General features: G+C 47.4%; 2 protein-coding genes across 5 annotated transcripts in view; both read left to right on the forward strand.

Moving 5' to 3' along the window:
- Positions 1–9,035, forward strand: part of GTF3C2 (general transcription factor IIIC subunit 2) — a 23,339-nt gene extending 14,304 nt beyond the window's left edge. Inside the window, exons 11-19 of one of the 3 annotated variants that reach the window (XM_072938019.1) lie at positions 638–663; positions 849–978; positions 2,787–2,931; positions 2,998–3,186; positions 3,359–3,446; positions 3,697–3,825; positions 4,132–4,284; positions 4,425–4,532; positions 8,960–9,035. In XM_072938019.1, coding sequence (XP_072794120.1) covers positions 638–663; positions 849–978; positions 2,787–2,931; positions 2,998–3,186; positions 3,359–3,446; positions 3,697–3,825; positions 4,132–4,284; positions 4,425–4,532; positions 8,960–8,998 — 1,007 coding nt within the window. In that variant the 3' untranslated portion in view covers positions 8,999–9,035. Of the gene's footprint in view, positions 1–637; positions 664–848; positions 979–2,786; positions 2,932–2,997; positions 3,187–3,358; positions 3,447–3,696; positions 3,826–4,131; positions 4,285–4,424; positions 4,533–4,835; positions 5,883–8,959 lie in introns of those variants that run through there. The other 2 variants (XM_072938018.1, XM_072938017.1) reach the window with 2 other exon arrangements.
- MPV17 (mitochondrial inner membrane protein MPV17) lies at positions 8,401–18,473 on the forward strand. 2 transcript variants are annotated; one of them, XM_015242408.3, is made up of 8 exons: positions 8,401–8,462; positions 8,960–9,034; positions 15,386–15,501; positions 15,705–15,797; positions 15,892–15,987; positions 16,233–16,265; positions 16,528–16,580; positions 17,533–18,473. In XM_015242408.3, the coding sequence occupies exons 2-8, from the start codon at positions 8,965–8,967 to the stop codon at positions 17,600–17,602; spliced, it is 531 nt and encodes a 176-aa protein (XP_015097894.2). In that variant the 5' UTR covers positions 8,401–8,462; positions 8,960–8,964; the 3' UTR covers positions 17,603–18,473. The 2 variants fall into 2 exon arrangements, with proteins under 2 accessions (XP_015097894.2, XP_015097890.2); XM_015242404.3 differs by lacking the exon at positions 8,401–8,462 and adding an exon at positions 8,513–8,570.
- Positions 18,474–18,733: the final 260 nt, after the last annotated feature.

The raw sequence follows: 18,733 nt of genomic DNA on the forward strand, positions 1-18,733 counted from the left end.
AGGCAGGGGTCAGGGAAAGGCAGCCCTTACTTGTTGAATTTATTTTTCAACAGTACTGAGGATTTAAAGAAGAGGGCACCCAGATTTGAACCCTGAGAAATCCCGTGTTTGGTGGTCAGGTGGAAGAGTGGGCTGAGGAAGGAGTGGGAGGTTGAGGAAGTGAAGACAATTCTTTCAGGAAGTTTGGCTGTGAAGCGGGTCATATAAATGAGGGTGGAGGATGGAGGTGAATAAGGGTTAAAGAAGGCTTTGATTTGTTCATTTGATTTAAATGGAAGACAAGAATGCATGTTTACATGAACATATGAGAGTGATCCAGTAGGCAGAGAGAAAGTGGACAGTGCAGGAGAAGGGGAGGATAACCCTATGAACCACACTCTGGAAGAGGGGAGGATGAGAAGAAAGCAGAGTGACAGGATTAGCCATTCTGATGGGAGGAAGGGTAGAACAGGAAGAAAGAAGATTTTGGGGGCAGATAGAGGCAGGTTCATACATTTGGTGGTGGCAAGATAAGAGTGTAAGGGAAAGGCATTATTGAAAGGGCGGGGGCTGATCTAAGAGCAAGGCTTGATTAATTAGGACCTCGGTCTTCTGGACCCAGAGCTCTTCTTCAGTTACTGCTCTTCTTCCCTCACAGATGCAATGAAGCCTGCCATTTATAAGGTGAGTGAGGAACCTGCTACCTTAGCTGAGGCTCCATCTTCTAGAGCCTCCCTTACTGATTCCACAGTAAGTCTTCTTCTACCCCTGAAAAATCTCCCCATCCTGCTGGATTAGTCACTGATTTGAGCCTTCATTCCAAACAATAGTTATCCCTGACCCTAGTCCTGTCTCTTCTGTCCCTGCAGGTCCAATGTGTGGCAACCCTGCAGGTGGGGTCTATGCAAGCTTCGGACCCCTCTGAATGTGGCCAGTGCCTTAGCCTGGCCTGGATGCCTACCCGGCCCCACCACCACCTGGCTGCTGGATACTATAATGGTAAACAAAACAAAACAAAACGTAAGGAGCAATTGCTCTTTGAACTTTTATATATGCTTGTTTTTTGGTTGTTGTTTCCGTTTTGGTTTAGTGTTAGACATTATATAGTTATATGATTATTATGGTCATATATTCATGCAATGTGAAAAAACACAAAGAAGAAAGAAAAGAAGTCCCTAGAATTTTTCTGCTCAAAAAATAATTATGAGTTGATTTCATGTGATTCTCTATGCATGTATAAAGATAAAAAAATTAGATGGAGAGAGAACAAATTCTATAAAAATGGGATCATACTCTAGAAACTGTTTTAGATTAACAAGTATTAAATTTAGAGGGAAGGGTATAGCTCAGAGGTAGAGTGCGTGCCTAGCCTGCACAAGGTCCTGGGTTCAACCCCTAGTACTGCCACTAAGGATAAATAAATAAATAAATAAAAACCTAACTACTACTCCCCCTAAAAAAATTTTTTTTTAAAAAAGGATTAAATTTAATTATACTTCAATTTTATAGAAGAAAAAGGCAAGTGAAACTGAAAGGTTAGCTAAGCTCTCCATGAATGTTCCTTACCATAGAGACGTTAGTTGTATAAAGATACTTTTAAGATTAAAAAGGAAAAAATAGAAGGTTATAAATAACATAAGCAATTGGCTTTATTAGGTTGTAGTTGTTTCTAAATGACAATTTCACTTCTAGGCACATCAGCAGACTTTCTGCTTGGGAGGTAGGGAAATTAGCACTGCTTCCTGTCAACTGCCTCTCCATCTTCTAATTGTGTTTCTTTTGGTGGTATTCTTACATTGTCAAGGGATGTGATTCTCGATGTTGTTTTCCTTCTTAATTCCCAAAGTTACTTATCTTAACTCTGTATTGAAGTGATTGCACGTCTCTAGCAGTCCTTTCATCTCAGTCTCCCCCTCCATTGCTGAATTACCTACATTGCTTAGCTGTAATTTACTGTCAAGTTTTTTCAAGAAAGGCTCTTAGGTTCTACATTTCCTGAGTTTATGTATGAAGGGAGTTTTAGCTTCACATGTTTTCTCCAACTTTTGTTTATTAAATTCTTACTGTTCTGTAATTTGTCTTTTATTTTTATCAAAGTTATACTTTTGATTACCTCATCCTCTGCCAGTCTGGTCAGGGGTCAACTTGTTTTAGGTCAACTGAGTTAGTTTCTATTTGTCCATTTGTTTTCCTTTCCATTCCACTCCTTTTGGCTTACTTTTGGCTCCTTGCCTGTTCTCTTTGCCTTGGAGTGAAATTGGCAAACATTTCTGTAAAAGTTCAGATGGTGAATATTTTATGCTTTGCGGGCTGTCTGGCCATTGTTGCAACTATCCAACTCTGCCATTGTAAAATGAAAGCGGCCACAGACATTAGGTGAACAAATGGGCGTGGTTGTGTTCTAAACTTTGTTTGCCAAAACAGGCAGCATGCTGTATTTGGCCCATGGGCTGTAGTTTGCCAACCCTGTCCTAGAGGGTTTATGCTTTAAAAAAAAAATCCCTTTACTTATATTTAGTAGAGAGTAGAGGCTACTGGGTGTATTCAACCTATCTTTCAACTGCAGATCCCAGACTGAGCTATTACTTTTTTGTTGATGAGAATTGGAACTGAAAATACCAGGTTGAGTCTTTAAACCGTGGAGGGAATGTTGGCTAGCTAATCATGGTCTCTATATCCTTTCCTAAGGGATCAGATCTAAGGGACCCAGAGGGCAGAAGACATAGATCCTAGAAGCCAGAGAAAGAAATTAGAGCAAGGAAGAGAGAACCTGACATTAATACCTACACATTCTGTCCCTATCTCAGGCATGGTAGTTTTCTGGAACCTTCCCACAAACTCGCCCCTGCAGCGGATACGGCTCTCTGACGGCTCCTTGAAGCTCTACCCCTTCCAGTGTTTCCTAGCCCATGACCAGGCTGTGCGCACCCTTCAGTGGTGCAAAGCTAACAGGTATCAGAGAATTGTGGAGGTGGGAGGTAAAGACTGGGACAGGCTGACTCTTCCAGACTTGTTCAGATTTGATCTTCTCCCATCTTCCCACAGTCATTTCCTAGTCTCTGCAGGAAGCGACCGGAAAATCAAATTCTGGGACCTTCGACGACCTTATGAACCAATAAACTCTATCAAGCGCTTCTTGAGTACAGAGCTGGCCTGGCTGCTCCCCTACAATGGTGTCACTGTGGCTCAGGACAACTGCTATGCCTCGTACGGCAGGGTGGAGAGAGGAGGGGCTCTGGGGACAGGCCCTGCAGGCTGGGGTGCAGTGCAGATTATTTTGGGGAGAGACGGGTTGAGGGTTGTCTCACTGAGGGAGTTTGAATTCTGGGAAAAGAAATGAATCTTAGGAAAAGGAAGTTTTTTTTTTTTTCTTTTACAGTTATGGACTCTGTGGAATTCATTATATTGATGCTGGTTACCTTGGTTTCAAGGCCTACTTCACTGCTCCTCGAAAAGGAACTGTCTGGGTGAGCCCCTCTCTTCGAGACCTTCATTACACAGGAAAACAGTTCCTTTACTCACCTAGTGGTGGTCATAAAGAGGCAGTAGTTTTGGATAGAAAGAGAAGATAAGTGTGTGGTAACTGTATCATGGATATGGGTTATGATAAACTCATTTTTGTTTGTGTGAATGTCTCCCTCCCCAGAACTGAATGTATATGAATGAACGACTGAATGAATGAATGAATGGAAAAAAAAATCTGTCTCTTCTTATTAGAGTCTTTCAGGATCCGACTGGCTTGGGACAATAGCCGCAGGAGATATATCTGGGGAGCTCATTGCAGCTATATTGCCTGATATGGCACTGAACCCAATAAACGTCAAGCGACCGATAGAGCGGAGATTTGTATGTATATGAATACTTAATAGCAGCACCGTCTGTTGGGTCCTAATCCACATGACCTCCCAAATTAGTGCTACCAATTAGCAGGAGAGTACAAATTAGTACTAGGGCTCCCAGCCCTTATAGTCTTTCTGAGGTCATAACACAGGGTTATGTATAATTTTTCCTACCCTCGTGCATCTGAACATATGTTTAAACATACTACTTTCTTCCACCTTTGAGTCTCTCCTGCTCCAAACCAATTTTCTCTCTTTAACTTGTATTCAGTTTTCAGTATTATATAACCTAATCTCACGGTTTCCTTTCTAGCCTATATATAAAGCAGATCTGATGCCATATCAGGACAGTCCTGAAGGTCAAGACCACTCTTCTGCATCATCTGGGGCCCCCAACCCTCCCAAGGCTCGAACTTATGCTGAAACTGTCAACCATCACTACTTGCTCTTTCAAGATACAGATTTGGTAAGTTGAGGCCAGGAGAATGGGTGTGGCATTAGAAAAAGTAGAAAATTTGAGTCCTTGTATAGTAGGAGTTCCAGCTCAAAGATGCAAAACTAAGAAGCTGCTTGCTTTCTGTCTCCTATCACACCCCTCCTTCCCAGGGTTCATTCCATGATCTGCTCCACAGAGAACCGATGCTGCGCATGCAGGAGGGAGAGGGGCACTCGCAGCTCTGCCTGGACAGGCTGCAGCTGGAAGCTATTCATAAGGTGAGGACCTTGTCTCATCTTCGCCATCCTTCGTCTCATTTTCTCCCAACTCTGGGCCTGTGATCAATGAAATGGGAGATGAAAAGGTAACCGAGATGGCAAAGGAGGGAAAACAGCTCCAGCAGCCTCATCCTCCAGAGCATGATAGACATACCTCATTCATGGTCTTCTCATTCCTACCTCTTACCCCATCGTGGTCCTGTCCTTTCAGATTGTGGCCCATTTTTTTTTGCTCTTACAGCTAGGACTCACCCTAAAGCAACAACTGTGAGCATCTCTCCTGTTTTTCTATTCTTTTCCCAGGTACGTTTCAGCCCAAACCTGGATTCCTATGGATGGCTGGTCTCTGGGGGGCAGTCAGGGCTGGTTCGGATTCATTTTGTCCGTGGACTCACTTCTCCACTGGGCCACCGTATGCAGCTTGAAAGCCGTGCCCACTTCAATGCTATGTTTCAGCCAGCCTCCCCTACTAGAGGGCCTGGCTTTTCTCCAACCAGCCATCGCCTTCTGCCCAGTCCCTAGTCGTGGTCCCCATAGGACCCTTGGAATGAAGTCTGCCAAGAACAGTTGGCCCCAAGCACACAGCCATAGGAACTGGGGCCTTCCTGGACAGTGATGCTGCCAGGCCTGGACCTTTAGACCTGCCTCCCCAGGACTCCTTAGATCCCTCTCCTTCCACAGACTTCTCCTGTCATCACAGCTCCCCGCAGGCAGGGGGGCTCTCCCTCTGCTAACTCTCAAGGCTCCTCAGCCTAGAACTATGACTCACAAGAAACACTCAGGCCTGACCTAGGCTTGGGAGTCAGATTGCTCATATTGAGCATATTGTGAAGTGGGTAAAGCTAAGTAAAGGTACTGGGTGTTTTTGAGACCACATGTGAGTGGGTGTTTGGAGAACTGGAAAAGATATCTGCATGAAGGCTCCTGTCTGACTGTATTCCAGGATCCAATATTACTGCCTTCCCAACTCTTTTGAGTACCCAACACACAGGCCCACAAGGGGGTGATAGTAATTTATTGGACTGAAGCTGCTCATAGTGCTTCCTTAACTAAGGAACACCACAAACACCCTGCCAACAGAACAGTGGTTCAGATCTTAACTTGCTCCTGTTTATGAAATATTCCCAATCACTGGTCATCTGACCCTTCTTGAACACCCCCAGTCATGTTTTAAAAAAATCTTCCTTTATATCAAGTCAAAGAGCTTACCTCTATAAATTTTACCGTGGGTGTTAGGAAATATAGTCATTCTTCTCTGTGATTGCCCTTTTAAGTATTTAAAAATAGCTATCATGTGTTTCCCAAGTCTTTTCTTCTGTAGATTAAATATCTTCAGTTACTTTAACCATTCTTTACACGTCATGATTTTTGATCCTTCATGATACTATGGCATTGTTGACTTATTAAACATGGTTAGCTACTTTATTTCAACTATATAGGAGATGTTGAGAGCCCAAGTAAAGTAGTGTATTATATCTCATCTTGTTAGAGTCCTCTTGTGAGATGTTGCAGATTCACAGTGACTGTAATATTGCCTCCTAAGCAAGGATAGACACCAGCAAGGAGTAGGCAAACCATAGTCTTAGAATGTATGAGTACAATCTGAGGTTTTGGGGGGAAGTAGTCAGATGACTTCAGGAAATAGAGAAAAACATGCAGCCTGTTCCTATTGAAGAGAATGGAGATTAGTTCAGTGCCTACCGGGAACAAAACTGGCACTCTAGACTGATTGGCCAAGTATCTGGGAACAGCTTTCTGCCTCTCCAGTGTAGGGAACTTATATGTTAAAATATCCCCTTTAAGAGGAAAAGAATCAAGTAGTTAAATTTCTTCCCTGTATGGAAGAGGAAACAGACCTGGAGGCAACCCAGTCTATTAGCAGCAGAGTGACTGCAACCCACATCAGTGCAAAGGAGCCAAGTATTGCACCATCCTATTGTGATCCAGCTCAGGTTATGCCAGTTTTGTTTTTGAGAGGACTAGTGGGAAGTGCTTCCCATTGCAGAGAAGCTTTGCTCATTCTACGTAGAGGCCCCTTGACACTGCATCATGAAATCCCACTCTCAGAGCTAGAAAAGATGGGACCTCAACATTTCACACTGTTGAGGTGGAAGGTTGGTGTAGGCAGCCCTACTCCTGCTGCCGAGTCTCTGCCCTAATCTCAACCTCCAAAGGAAAATCAGGAAGATGCTTTCAGCCCTTGTGCTTTTTCTCTCCCATAAACCCTTTTCTCCCCAGGCCACTCCCCATCCAATCTTCCCTCCCAGTATATCCACTTCATATTATCCAAGGGTTCTTGTACTTCTTTGTTCCTTTGCTCACAATGGTCTCTCTTGGAGTGTACTTTTCTGCCATCTCCACCTAAATCCTATTCATCCTTTAAGGTCACAGCTCAAATACCACCTTCATCAAGGAGCTTCCCAGATATCTCTGGTAAAATTAGTCTCCCTCCCATGTGTTCCCAAGAGGAAAGGAAGGAAAAGAGGATAAACAAGTGTTTATTAAGCACTTGATCTACTTCAGATACTTTAGCATGTTATTTAATCCTATGAAGTTGGTATTGCTCCATTTTACATTGTAAAGATAAGATTCTGAGAGGTTAAGCACTTTGAATGAGGTCATATAACTACTGATTGGTGGTGTTGGGGTTTGAACCTAGACAGTCTGACTTCAGAATACAACTTTCCAACTTAGCATATTTGGTCTCCTATTACATTTACTACTGTAAATTCACTCCTCTAACGCGGTGTTTTTCATACAGAAACCTGTGGCATCGAATTCCCTTGCTTCCTTACTAGATTTCTGCAATGTCTGTGACGGGATTCTCCCTGCCTTAATCATACAGGGATTGAGTACATTGGAGCTGGAGCTAGCCAGGTAGAGAGCCTGAAAAAGTCAGATATGGCTGTTTCCTAAAATGTGGGCTCCCTGGAGATAATTAGGCAAAGGCTGCCAGCCTGACAAATCTACTCCCAGGAGTTTCCACCACCCTAGAAAGGATGTTGCACTGTATTCACAAAATTTTAAAATGTTAGAGCTGGAAAGGGATTAGGAAATCACCTAATCTATTGGTTTCCAAACACTTTTAGTTGTGGGCCCCTTTGCTTAAAAGTGGCTCTTTATAGAAGCATACACATTAAAAGAAAAAAAAAAGTTGAGGTAAAGAAGAACCTGTGATGCTTCCTCTCCAAACCTCTATAAACCTCTAAAACTGAGGAGTCCAGTTTCAAAAAATGCGTAGTCCGACCCTCTTATTTCACAGGTGAGGAACGTTAAGTTCTAGGCTAGTGATGACGAAGGCTGCACAGCCCACTAGTTAGGAAACCAGTACCTAAATGTGCTGAAGTTCAGTAATTCCAATGCTTTTATTGGAGGAGTCATCTTTACGCAGCATTTCTAAAGACTACTGTGGACAAAGCATTGAACTAGTTGCTATGAGGACGACAAATATGAACAAGACCCAGTTCCACCCATTCGGAGCTCACAGTTGAGGCTAGTGAAGAACATAGAGACACTTAAAAAACAAAACAAAACAAAAAACAACAACCCACCCACACGCACGCAATTAACTATGGCTAATCATAGTCTCCAAACTATGATTCTCGAGACCGAGGAGGATGTCAGGACCTTGGCCAGTTCCGGACGCGGCAACAGTGAGGGTCTTTCTAGGTTGAGGCCCTGGCACCGGGGAGAGAAGGGGCAGGGGACAGAAATCGGCCCCAAGTGGGAAGTATGGCAGGCGAGCCCCGCACCAAGACCCGGCGCACACCGATCAGAGCCGCCCTCCGTAGGTATTAGCGGCGCAGTCCACTCCCATTCCTGCTCTGGATGCAGGGGAAAGCCTCGCGAGCAGCCTAGCGGAAGGGGCGGGATCTGGGGCGGAAGTCCTGCCCGTTCAGGCCACGTGGTAGGGGCTGAGCTCGCGCACAGGTGAGTAGCGGGAGATCCGCAATGACCGGCTTAAAGCGCCCTACGCACGGGGCTCCTGCAGCGCGGGTGACCGTTCCAGGCTCCAGGGAGTCAGAGGCTCTATTTCCGGTGTGTAGTTGGAGTCAGGGAGGATGCAGTCTGGTTCCAACTAAGAGAGTGAATTTGGAGACCGACCAGGCTCTGGATGAAAGCCAGAGTAAACTTTTCCTCCCGTGTGTCTCAGTCAGGACGGAGGCCCCGAGAAAACCCTGCTTCGGGGCTGGGGGTGGGGTGGGCGGGTGGCTGCCGCTGGGATTCCATAGCCGCCCACAGCCTTCCTCTCTTCCCTGATTGTCTAAGGCGACCCCTGTAAGAGGAACCTGTACAGGAAGCCTCTGCCCCTTAGGGCTTATTGGAAACGGAAAGGGGAGAGGAAGTGGGCACACGGGAATGAAGAGTGTTTCTTTAATTGTGGAGAGGGGCAGTGAGGGTGACCCCATCTCCTCTCGCCTTGACAGGAAGCATGGCTCTCTGGCGGGCTTATCAGCGGGCTCTGACTGCTCACCCATGGAAAGTACAGGTCCTGACAGCTGGTGAGTGTCCCTGTGAGACCTGAGTGGTACCGGAGCAGACTGATTTGGGAGGCAGAAGCTTGCCCCACAACACCTCCCTTATGTTTTGCTTCTATTTAGCCCCCTTGAAGGATTAGTTCTCATCCCAAGCTGTACCCAGTCAGTTTTGGAGGGAGGGTCCCCGGGGCTGTTCTTAAGGAAAGGGGTATGCATAGGTGGCCTAGCTGTAAAGTAGGATCTGAAAAGTCCTTAAAAAGCTGAGGAGTCATCCTTTTAGGATAAAGGCATTGCCCCAGGAGGCCTTAACTTAGACAACAAACAAAGGCTTCTTTAACATTTTACAGTGTGCAAAACACTTTCAACACACGTTATCTCATAGGGTCTCCACAAAAGTCAGTAGGCTAAGATTACTTAAGTCCACATTAGATCACACACCTAATAAGTGCTGGAATCAGACTCTGACGCTAGTTTAGTTTTCTTAGTATTGTTTTTATTGTGAAATATATCTTAACACACAAAAGAATGGTTAAGATACGTAAGTACCATATGAGTAACATTAAAGTGAATACTCCTGTATCAGCACCCAGCTTTGAGACTCCTTGAGTGCTTGTCCTTAATTCATACACCCCAAGAGATAACCAATTTCCTGAGTTTTGTTTACATCATTATTTTGTTTTTCTTGTAGTTTTACTGCCTATGGATTGTTTGGATCCCCAAACAATATACTAATCAAGGATTTATATTTACTATAAACCCAGTAATTGAGAGGCAATCTCACAAAGGTAGCCCAGTGATTTACCTGTATTTGTTACCATTTTCATTTTGCAGATTAGCTAATATGAGAGAGGATGGCACAGAGATAAGTTTTACAGGGGAAAAGATTAGAAGATCTATAACTACTGGGACAATGCAAGGGTGATCAGGTTCAGGTAGGGATCTTGCCTATGTTTAGAGGAAGGGAACAGGATTCTAATGAGTACCATGGGCTTCTGAGAAGACTGTTGAAAGGGGTGGGGGAGCTAATGAAAGCCAGGGTGCAACAGCAATCCTGTTACTGGAATAGCCACACATCAGCACCAGACACTTCAGTGTGTGACTGGCCAGGGGATGGACTCTTTTGCCCCTCCCTGGCCCCTCTCCAGCCTCTCCCACGTCCTGTCCTTAGAGTGTCCGTCAGCCTGCATGACTCACCTGGCTGTGTGTGTGGTGACTCATGCTGGATTGTGTGGCTGTGATGGGAACTGACACGCTGGGCCCTTTGCCCAGCCTGATTCCCTTAGGGACCCTAACTGCCGGAAGGAAGGTTCCCCCTTGTGGCCATCAAGAATAGGGAGGGAAGGATAATCCTTGTGATTCCCTTCCCAAAGGATCTGCAGCTGACAAAGGTAGGAGCTTTAGCTCCAAGGGGCCCAAGTGCAGGTATGTGATTGGACGGAAGTGCTGGTCTGTGTGTGCTAGAGCCCTGTGACTCCATCCCCCAATCCACCCCACCCATCTTCCTGAGGCTGTACCCTCTCAGCCTCTCTAGGTAGCCCTTTTTTTTTCTCTAGACTTTCCGAAAACTTTCAGAGTTTTCCTTTCCTGCTGCTCAGTGTATTCAGATAAAACTACAAATAAAGGGAGGAGGTGAATTTAGCTCGCTGAGCTGTCTTTAGATCCCAGCACAGTAGGTCCTAAGATCCCATGGGATAGCTCATCACACTGGAAAACAGAATAGAGATTTCAGACTTGGAATTAGAAGACCAAGATTTGAATCTCAGCCATAGCACTTATGTAAATCAGGACAGGACAATAAACCTCTTTGAGCCTCAGTTTCCTCACTTAGGAGTTTGAGTTTAGTTATGTGACCTCACAGAGTCAGTGTAGAGATTATCTCTGTGAAAATGGTTTAGAAATCAAAACACGCTTAAGCAACTTAAAGGCTCCCGGAATTGGCTTTTTCTATAACTATTGGCAACCCAAATGCAACAAGCTATTCTTTTTAAAGTGGTGTTTGGGTTGGGTTTGTTCCACTTGCCATAAATTTGAATGTGGATAACTATCTTAACCTTGGTTCTCCAAAAAACAGAGCCTGAAGCTTCTTTGCAGGTACTTTGTGAGGGAGCAGGAAGTAATCCCATGGGGGGTGGGGAGGGACAGCCAATATAAGGCTGTATTATCAAATTGGGTACAGCTTAGGGCATATGGCTGCTCAATCCCTTAAAACTGACTGAGAAGCTCTTTGAAATGCCTCTGAAGACTCTATGGGTAAGTAATCTTTTCTGGAGAAAAGGAGAAACCTTTACCCACCAGCTTTATCCCAAATTGGTCAAAGATTTGCCACATGGGATGTTAACGTCCATGCTCTACCAGGTTGCACATGCATAGTTTTCGGGCAAAGCATCAACAGCTCAGCCCCATAGGCCTGAGACAAGGACCTATCAGGTGAACTGCAGTTGTGGCTGGAGTAATAGATAAGTGAATCAAAAAGATCTGAGATGGTTTGAAAGAAGTGTCTGATACACCCAGTTTTGGCCACGCCAGAGTCAGGAACAGGGCATCTTGGGCAAAGGTCTGCTGTGTGTTCTTCAGAGTCTGAGTCAGCTTTCTCCCATCCTTTCTTGAAGGCCCAGCTCCATCCCTCTTAGGCCACTCTGGTCCTACTGTGGAAGCAGCTGAACTTCTGCACACACTGGTTTCCCTGGAGTCTGAATTAAGCCAGAATATGAGAGCTAAACAGGCATTAGAGACTATCCAGTCCAGCCCCTGATACTACAGAGAAGGAAACTGAGGCACAAGGAGGGAGTGACAGGCATGAGGCCTGGTCAGTGGTGGAGTTGGCATTAGAACCCAGACTCTCCCCAGTGCACTGCTCTGCACTTGAGACACCTTTGGCCTCAGAATGCTGAGTGTAGCCCCAGCTAGTGTAGGCTTAAGATACCTGACAAGCTGCAGAAGCCTTCGTTTGGTCTCATTTTCTAGCAGGAGGATGGGTTCAGGGCAGGAGTGGGGAGAGCATTCTGACCAATCCCAGAGGAGGCACTCCACTCTCACTGCTGGGCTTCAGTGACCTCCAGGCTCTGCCAGACCAAGCCCCTGTCCCAAGCAGCTGTTTAATTGTTGGAGACTTCTGGAGAGAAATGAGGCAATACCCTGGCCACATGCCAGCAGCTGGACCTGCAGACCCAGGCCCCCTATAGTCAAGGCCACGCTTCCTGCTCTTCATTCCAACTTCCTGTCCCCTAGCCTTCTCATCTTCCATTGACATTTTAGTTTCTTGCATCTGAGAGTCCACACACAAAAGCCAGGAGAGGACTACAATAGAAGTGGAGAACTTGCTCCCACCTGTGCCTAGGGAGAGGATGTGGAAGTTGGGGCTTTTCCACTAGTGGGCATGGGGTGATCCCAAATAGATCTGTGCTCAGGGGTAGGCTCTCCCCACCCCCACCCCAACCCTGTGCTGAATCTGGTTGCAGTGACGGCATGAGAACTGGCACCTACCCAGGGGCATGATGTCACACCTGCGCCAGCATCTACCCGCTGGGCTCCTCGCCCAGCCTGGCATTGGGGCATTACTACCCAGCAGCCCCTTTTCCTGCCCCATCAGGGCTCAGGCACTATGTCTCGGCTGGCCTCCAGCCCCAACCCCCTGGAAACAAGTCCAAGGAAAGGAGAATCAGAACACTGGAGGGTCCAGACCAACCAGATCTGTCTAGGAGGACTCCCAGAGCCTAGAGTGGTTTGGGCGTGTTTGGGCTCTGGGTTGGGGAAGGTGGGATGAGGAATCTGAATGTCAGTCCTTCCTGCTCAAACAATCACCTGGACCAGAAATGCAGGTCTTGCTCTATGCTTGGATCAAAGCCTTAGACCACCCTGGAGCTGCTGCAGGCCCCTGATGATCTGTGGGCAGAGGAAGACCTGGGCAGTGTTCTGTCTGAAGGGGACAGAACTGGCAGGCCTGCAGGCTCCACACCACCTACTCACTCCTGCTGCTGCCCGTTCACTTGGCAGTCTCTCCGGCCTGATGGGCATGGTTTGGGGACCTGGGATCCATCTTTCTCAAAGACTGCAGGCTTCCAGGGCTGTGGGACTTGAAGTCAGGCCCTTTGGTTTTCATTCCTGCTCTGCCTCTAGCTCGTGTGTGACTGATGGTAAGCCTTGAAGAGTGAAGACACACCATTCTTTGTGACTGTTTCCCTCCCAGGAATATTGCTGCTTGCCCTCCACAAAGTGACAAGGAACAAAGGAACACATTCTGGGGAATCAGAGAGGAAGTACCTTAGTCCAGGAAGTATCTTTGATATGCAGGCCTTTGGGACCTTGTTTGGGCAGGAACCCCCTGCGAGTAGCAGCCACAGGAGCCTCTTGGTGCCACTGGCCCCTGAGCCCAAGTTTCAGCCTGTGCTGGGAATTCCCTGGCCTCCGGCTGGCTTCCCCTTGAGAGAAGGCCTGGTTCAGGCCCCAGCTCACTCCTTACCAAGTCACCTCATCTCTCCAAGACATTGAAGGGAGGTGTGACCTCTACCTTCCAGATCTTTTGTGAGGATTAAGTATGTGAGAGCCCTTTGTATACTGTAAATGTCTTGCCAAAGTAGAAGGGCAAACTGTTAGTTCCTTCACTTAAGCAGTGACTGTCTTTCTGTTCCACTCTCCCCAGGCCTTCTCAGGGTCAGTCTTTCCTTTATGCATGCCACAGCAGCTCACTCCCCTCCCTGGGCTTGCAGCTGGTGACCCCAAGTTGTTAGGGCAGGGGGATAGGGAGTTAAGTGCTAACTGCGTGGAGCAAGCCATCAGTTCCCCTGCTCCCACACCATGAGCCTGAGTGCGGTCCTTTGGGCTAGACTTAGCATTCTCAGTGCCCATCCCGGGGCAGTCCTGTTTTCTGGGATGATGCATTTGACATTTCTCCTCAGTTTATTTCTGAGCATCTGCCAGGTGCTTGGTTAGGTGTGGTGGGGGATAAGAGAACAAAGATGTCCAGGATTCTGTACTTGCCCTCTGGGAAGCCGAGTCTAGCTATGTTCTGGAAAGAGCCTCCACCACTCTGGGAGTTTCAGGGAGAGGAGAGCCAGGGCTCCCTTGATGGGTGTACTGAGGGTCCCAGAGCTGTTCCATGGCTGGGCATGCCAGCAGCCTAGGTCACCTGTGGGTGTCCTGGCCCCAGCTCCAGCCCCAGCTGCAGCTCTCAGCCTTACTCAGCTGCCTGTGACGAGGCTGGCCAGGGGCAGGGCTGTGCAGAGGATGCGGGGGAAGAGCAGTGAGTGTGCAGCCAGCACCGACGTCAGAGCCAGCTCTGGGCCAAGGAGTGGGGTTGAAGGATGAGGATATGTTTGCCCAGTGCTAATTGAGGGCACAGGGACAGTGGTGGCTGCGGGGCTGGAGGGGGCTCTCATTATTCAGTGAGATGGACAGGCAAGCTGGAGGTCACACGGTCACTCCCAAGCGGCCCTCGAAGTATGTGTTTGCTAGAAACCATCACACCAGCATAACTGACTGGGGGCTCTGTAAATAGTGGTAATCTTTGTCTTAGTTTCTAGGTGTGGGTATCCAGCTTGTGCCACTTGGAGCCGGGTATCTGTGCAAGTGAGGGGAGGGGAAGCGGGGCAAAGGCCTGGGGAGAAATGGCCATAATACCTACTGATAGCTCAGTCTGGGTCTTGAATGGGGGCCTGGGTTTACCTGATCAGGCCAGGAGGTGACCGGGACTCTTCCACACAGGAACTCTAACTCAGCCAGTCATCCTTCTGCCTGGGACCATTTGAGCACTCGTGTTTTAGAGTTATTCTTGCTGTTCTCCACAAAGAGAGACCCCAATACCAAAGGGAAGGACATTGGCCAGGGTCTTGCCTTGAGCTGGCGTAAAAAACCCTGAGGACTCCTTACCATTCTACGCGTGATCTATTCATAGTACGGTGTCCTGGAAAGAACACCGTCTAGGAAATCAAGCCACCTGGTTCTTGCCTTGGCTTAGCCACTTACTGACCTGCTGGGATATGAGATCCCAGACCTTCATTTCCATACCTTTAAAATAAGGGGTTTGCACAGAATTATCTGGAAGGCTTTCCCAGTCCTGACAGTTGGTGCTTCTCAGCCCCTGGCACCTTAGATTCTCCTTCCTACCTGCGGCTTCTGACTCCGACTCCCCTTCACTGCTCAGTGCAGAGTTCTTGGGCCCTGGCCTGCTCAAGGCTGCTGCTCCCAGTTTCTAACAGGACGCATATGAGGTGTCCTGTTAGACACCTTAAGGCAGCAGGAAGAGACTGGCCATTTGCCCCAAAATTAAGCCCTTGGGCTCAGAGTACCAGAACCTCATTCAGTCAGCAGACTTACCTCCCTTCTTGAGATGGCATCCTGCCCCTGGGAAGTATCCTGACACCTGTGTACCCTGCACAGGGTCTCTGATGGGCCTGGGTGACGTTATCTCACAGCAGCTGGTGGAGAGGCGAGGTCTGCGGGAACACCAGACTGGCCGGACCCTGACCATGGTTTCTCTGGGCTGTGGCTTTGTGGTAAGGGCTGCTGGTGGATTGAACAGTGGTCTTAGTTCCCTGTCATCCTTTAGTTTTTCTTAGCCCCTCTCACGTCTTAGCCAACCTTGAGGGTCTGCTTCCCCGGGGGTTTGGTTTCTAATGCTCAGGGGAGGAGCTTTGTTATATGAAAGCCTAGATCTCCCCTCTGCATCCCTGTTCCCTTCTCTGGGGTTTACTTTCAGGGCCCTGTAGTAGGAGGCTGGTACAGGGTTTTGGACCGGCTCATCCCTGGGACCACCAAGGTGGATGCACTAAAGAAGATGCTGTTGGATCAGGTGAGCAGAAAGAAAGGGAGTTGGGAAGGGTAAGCCATGTTGGGGGAGGGCAGGGGTTTAGGTGCTCACAGGCCTTTTAATTTCTCTTCACTAGGGGGGCTTTGCCCCATGTTTTCTAGGCTGTTTCCTCCCACTGGTAGGGACCCTCAATGGACTATCAACCCAGGACAATTGGGCCAAACTCCAGCGGGTGAGCTGGGCAGGTGTGGGGACAATCTCTGGCTGGCAGACTGGCAGGCCTCGGGGAATGAAGCAGGCTTCATGGGGATGGGAAGGGTGGAGGCACAAGTAGGGGAGGGGAGGAGGTGGTGGAGTCCTGAGGGGGTGGGGTGCAGGAGTGTCTTTGAACAGAAGTCTGTATGAGATACTCAGACTGGGAGGTGGGAGCCACTTGGAAATGCAGGTGTTCACTTGTTCCTTCTCTTGTCTCCTCAGGATTATCCTGATGCCCTCATCACTAACTACTATGTAAGAGCTGACCCCTACGCTGCCTGTTCTCCTGCCTTCTTGAGTCCAGAAGTACCCAGGGATTGGGGGTCCTCCTGACACAGAAATCCCTCAGTTGGGATTACTCTCTCATTCCCGGTGTGGGCACTGTACTCAGGGAAGCACTCACCTGGTTGTGCAGCGTGTTCTTGTCTGCAGAAGTTGGAGTAAGGCCAGGCAGGGCAGTGAGCCTGGGTCAGGTGATGGAGGCAGCCCCCCAACCTTTACCTTCTCTCTCTTATAGCTCTGGCCTGCCGTGCAGTTAGCCAACTTCTACCTGGTCCCTCTTCATTACAGGTATGACAGATCCCCGCCCCACTCTTCAAGGAAGATGTACATTACGAACAATTAGAGACAAATTGATTCTCATTTTAACTTACTTAGACCCTCCAGAACACTCTGCCCTGGTCAGAGGTCCTCAGACTCCTGAGCATTTTATTCAGAATCTCTCATCTGTTACACAGCTGTCCCAGTGTCTGCCCACTGACCTTTCATCTTCCTAGGAAGACTCTTGCTCCACAACCCTTGTCTCTAACTTTTGTGGCATATCTGCAGGGACAATGCCTACTGTGCTTCAGCCTAGGTTAGGCAGAAAGGTAGACTAAAGAGCCAAGTGCACAGCAAAGTATTATTTTACCCTACGTAATACAGGAAGTTGCTGAAACCACAATAAAAAATATAGTGGAACTCAAGATGAGTGGTTAAATTATTGGAAGTGGCTTTGGGAACAGGAAAAAACAGGAAACTCTTCAGAGGGGACAGGATCAAAATTGACATGAATAGCATAGCTAAAAGGAATACAGACTTATGAACCTAATCCCAAGCTTTAGGGTCCTTGCAGTGTTCTTTGAAACTAGAGCAAGGTAAATTTAAAATAAAGAAGAGGTACTACTTTATATGGTGGGCAGCCCATTTTTGGAAGATGAGATCTGTACAAGATGGACGGACGTGTACCTAGAAAGAGCCTGGACGGTAGTATGAATAACAGCCACGCATGGAAAGATGGCTGCTGAGGGGGGTTAACTCTGAGGCTCTTGTCTGGGAGACAGAGCTCTGGGCCAGCACCAGAACCTGAGCTGGTGGTCCTCTGGTCTGAACCACACATCCCTCCATGGGGGCTGAAGGAAGAAGACCTAAATCTGGATGTTCTTGGAGGTAATCCCTCCTTTTGCACTGCACTTCGCCATCTCTCCCTGCTTGCTTGCTCCTTATTCTTCCTCTTCTTCATGATGCCATCCCTGTTCCTTAGGTTGGCTGTTGTCCAGTGTGTTGCTGTTATCTGGAACTCCTACCTGTCCTGGAAGGCACATCGGCTCTGAGCCTGCCTCACTCCATTGTTTCCACCTTGCAGTGATATAGCTTGACCCTGGAAGGGTCAGACCACCTCCTCAAAGTGGGCACATCAGTTTTCACGGGATTCGATGCCTGGTCAGAACTTGATGGGATTAGCACTCTGAAAGGCAATTTCACTCTAAGTGTAACCTGACTCCTACTGAAATCACCAAAACCTTGATAATGGTCTTATAGCCACCACATAGTAGGCACTCCATAAGTACTTGTTGAACTATATGATTTTGTCAACCTAAGTTTATACTCATATCCTTGCAAATGCCACTCATCCCCATTCTTCATGGACACACATTTGTTTTTCTAAACCTCCCCAGCCCTAGTGTAGCTCAATTTTGGAGGACCCCCTCAAACCCTTTATATGGTGCCTCCATAAATATGTTACTAAGTAGGTCATCTACAACCTACAGAGGCAATAAGTAAGACTCAGCAGAAAACTACTGGGGAGTTGAATTTTCTAGAGCTTGGAAAGAAGCCTGGAGAACACCAAGCCCAATCTCCTGTTTTAGATGAGGACACTGGGGTCCACAGAAGTGAGGTGACCTGTCGACACCACGAGTTTGTGGCAGAGTAGAAACTTGAACCCATGTGCTATAGATTAAATGTTCATATCCTCCCCAAATTAGTATGGTGAAAACCTAATGCCCAAGGTGATGGTATTAGGAGGTGGGGGCCTTTGGGAAGTGATTAAATCATAAGGGCAAGGCAAGAGTCCATGTGAGGACACAGCAAGAAGATGCCATCTATGAATCAGAAAGCAGACAGCAAACCTACTGGCACCATTATCTTGGACTTCCCAGTCTCCTGAACTGTGAGAAATAAATGTTTGTTGTTTATAAGCCACCCAGTTTATGGTGTTTTTGTTAAAGCAGCTCAGACAGACTGACATCAAGTTTCCTTACTTCCTCCCCAGTGATCTTAACCTGGAGAGTCAAAGATAAAGTAATGCTGCTGCTGTGATTCCCAAGAGAAAACTTAACTTGGCCAAACTCCTGCCTTGCGGCAAACCCACAAAAGCAGATGGATTAGCCTTTTGTTGTCTGAATGTACCCTGAGTGTAGAGACCCTCTTTTTCATGGTACCTCAGTCAGACAGCCCTAGAA

This window comes from Vicugna pacos, chromosome 15 (assembly GCF_048564905.1).
Source record: "Vicugna pacos chromosome 15, VicPac4, whole genome shotgun sequence".
Classification (NCBI taxonomy): domain Eukaryota; kingdom Metazoa; phylum Chordata; class Mammalia; order Artiodactyla; family Camelidae; genus Vicugna; species Vicugna pacos.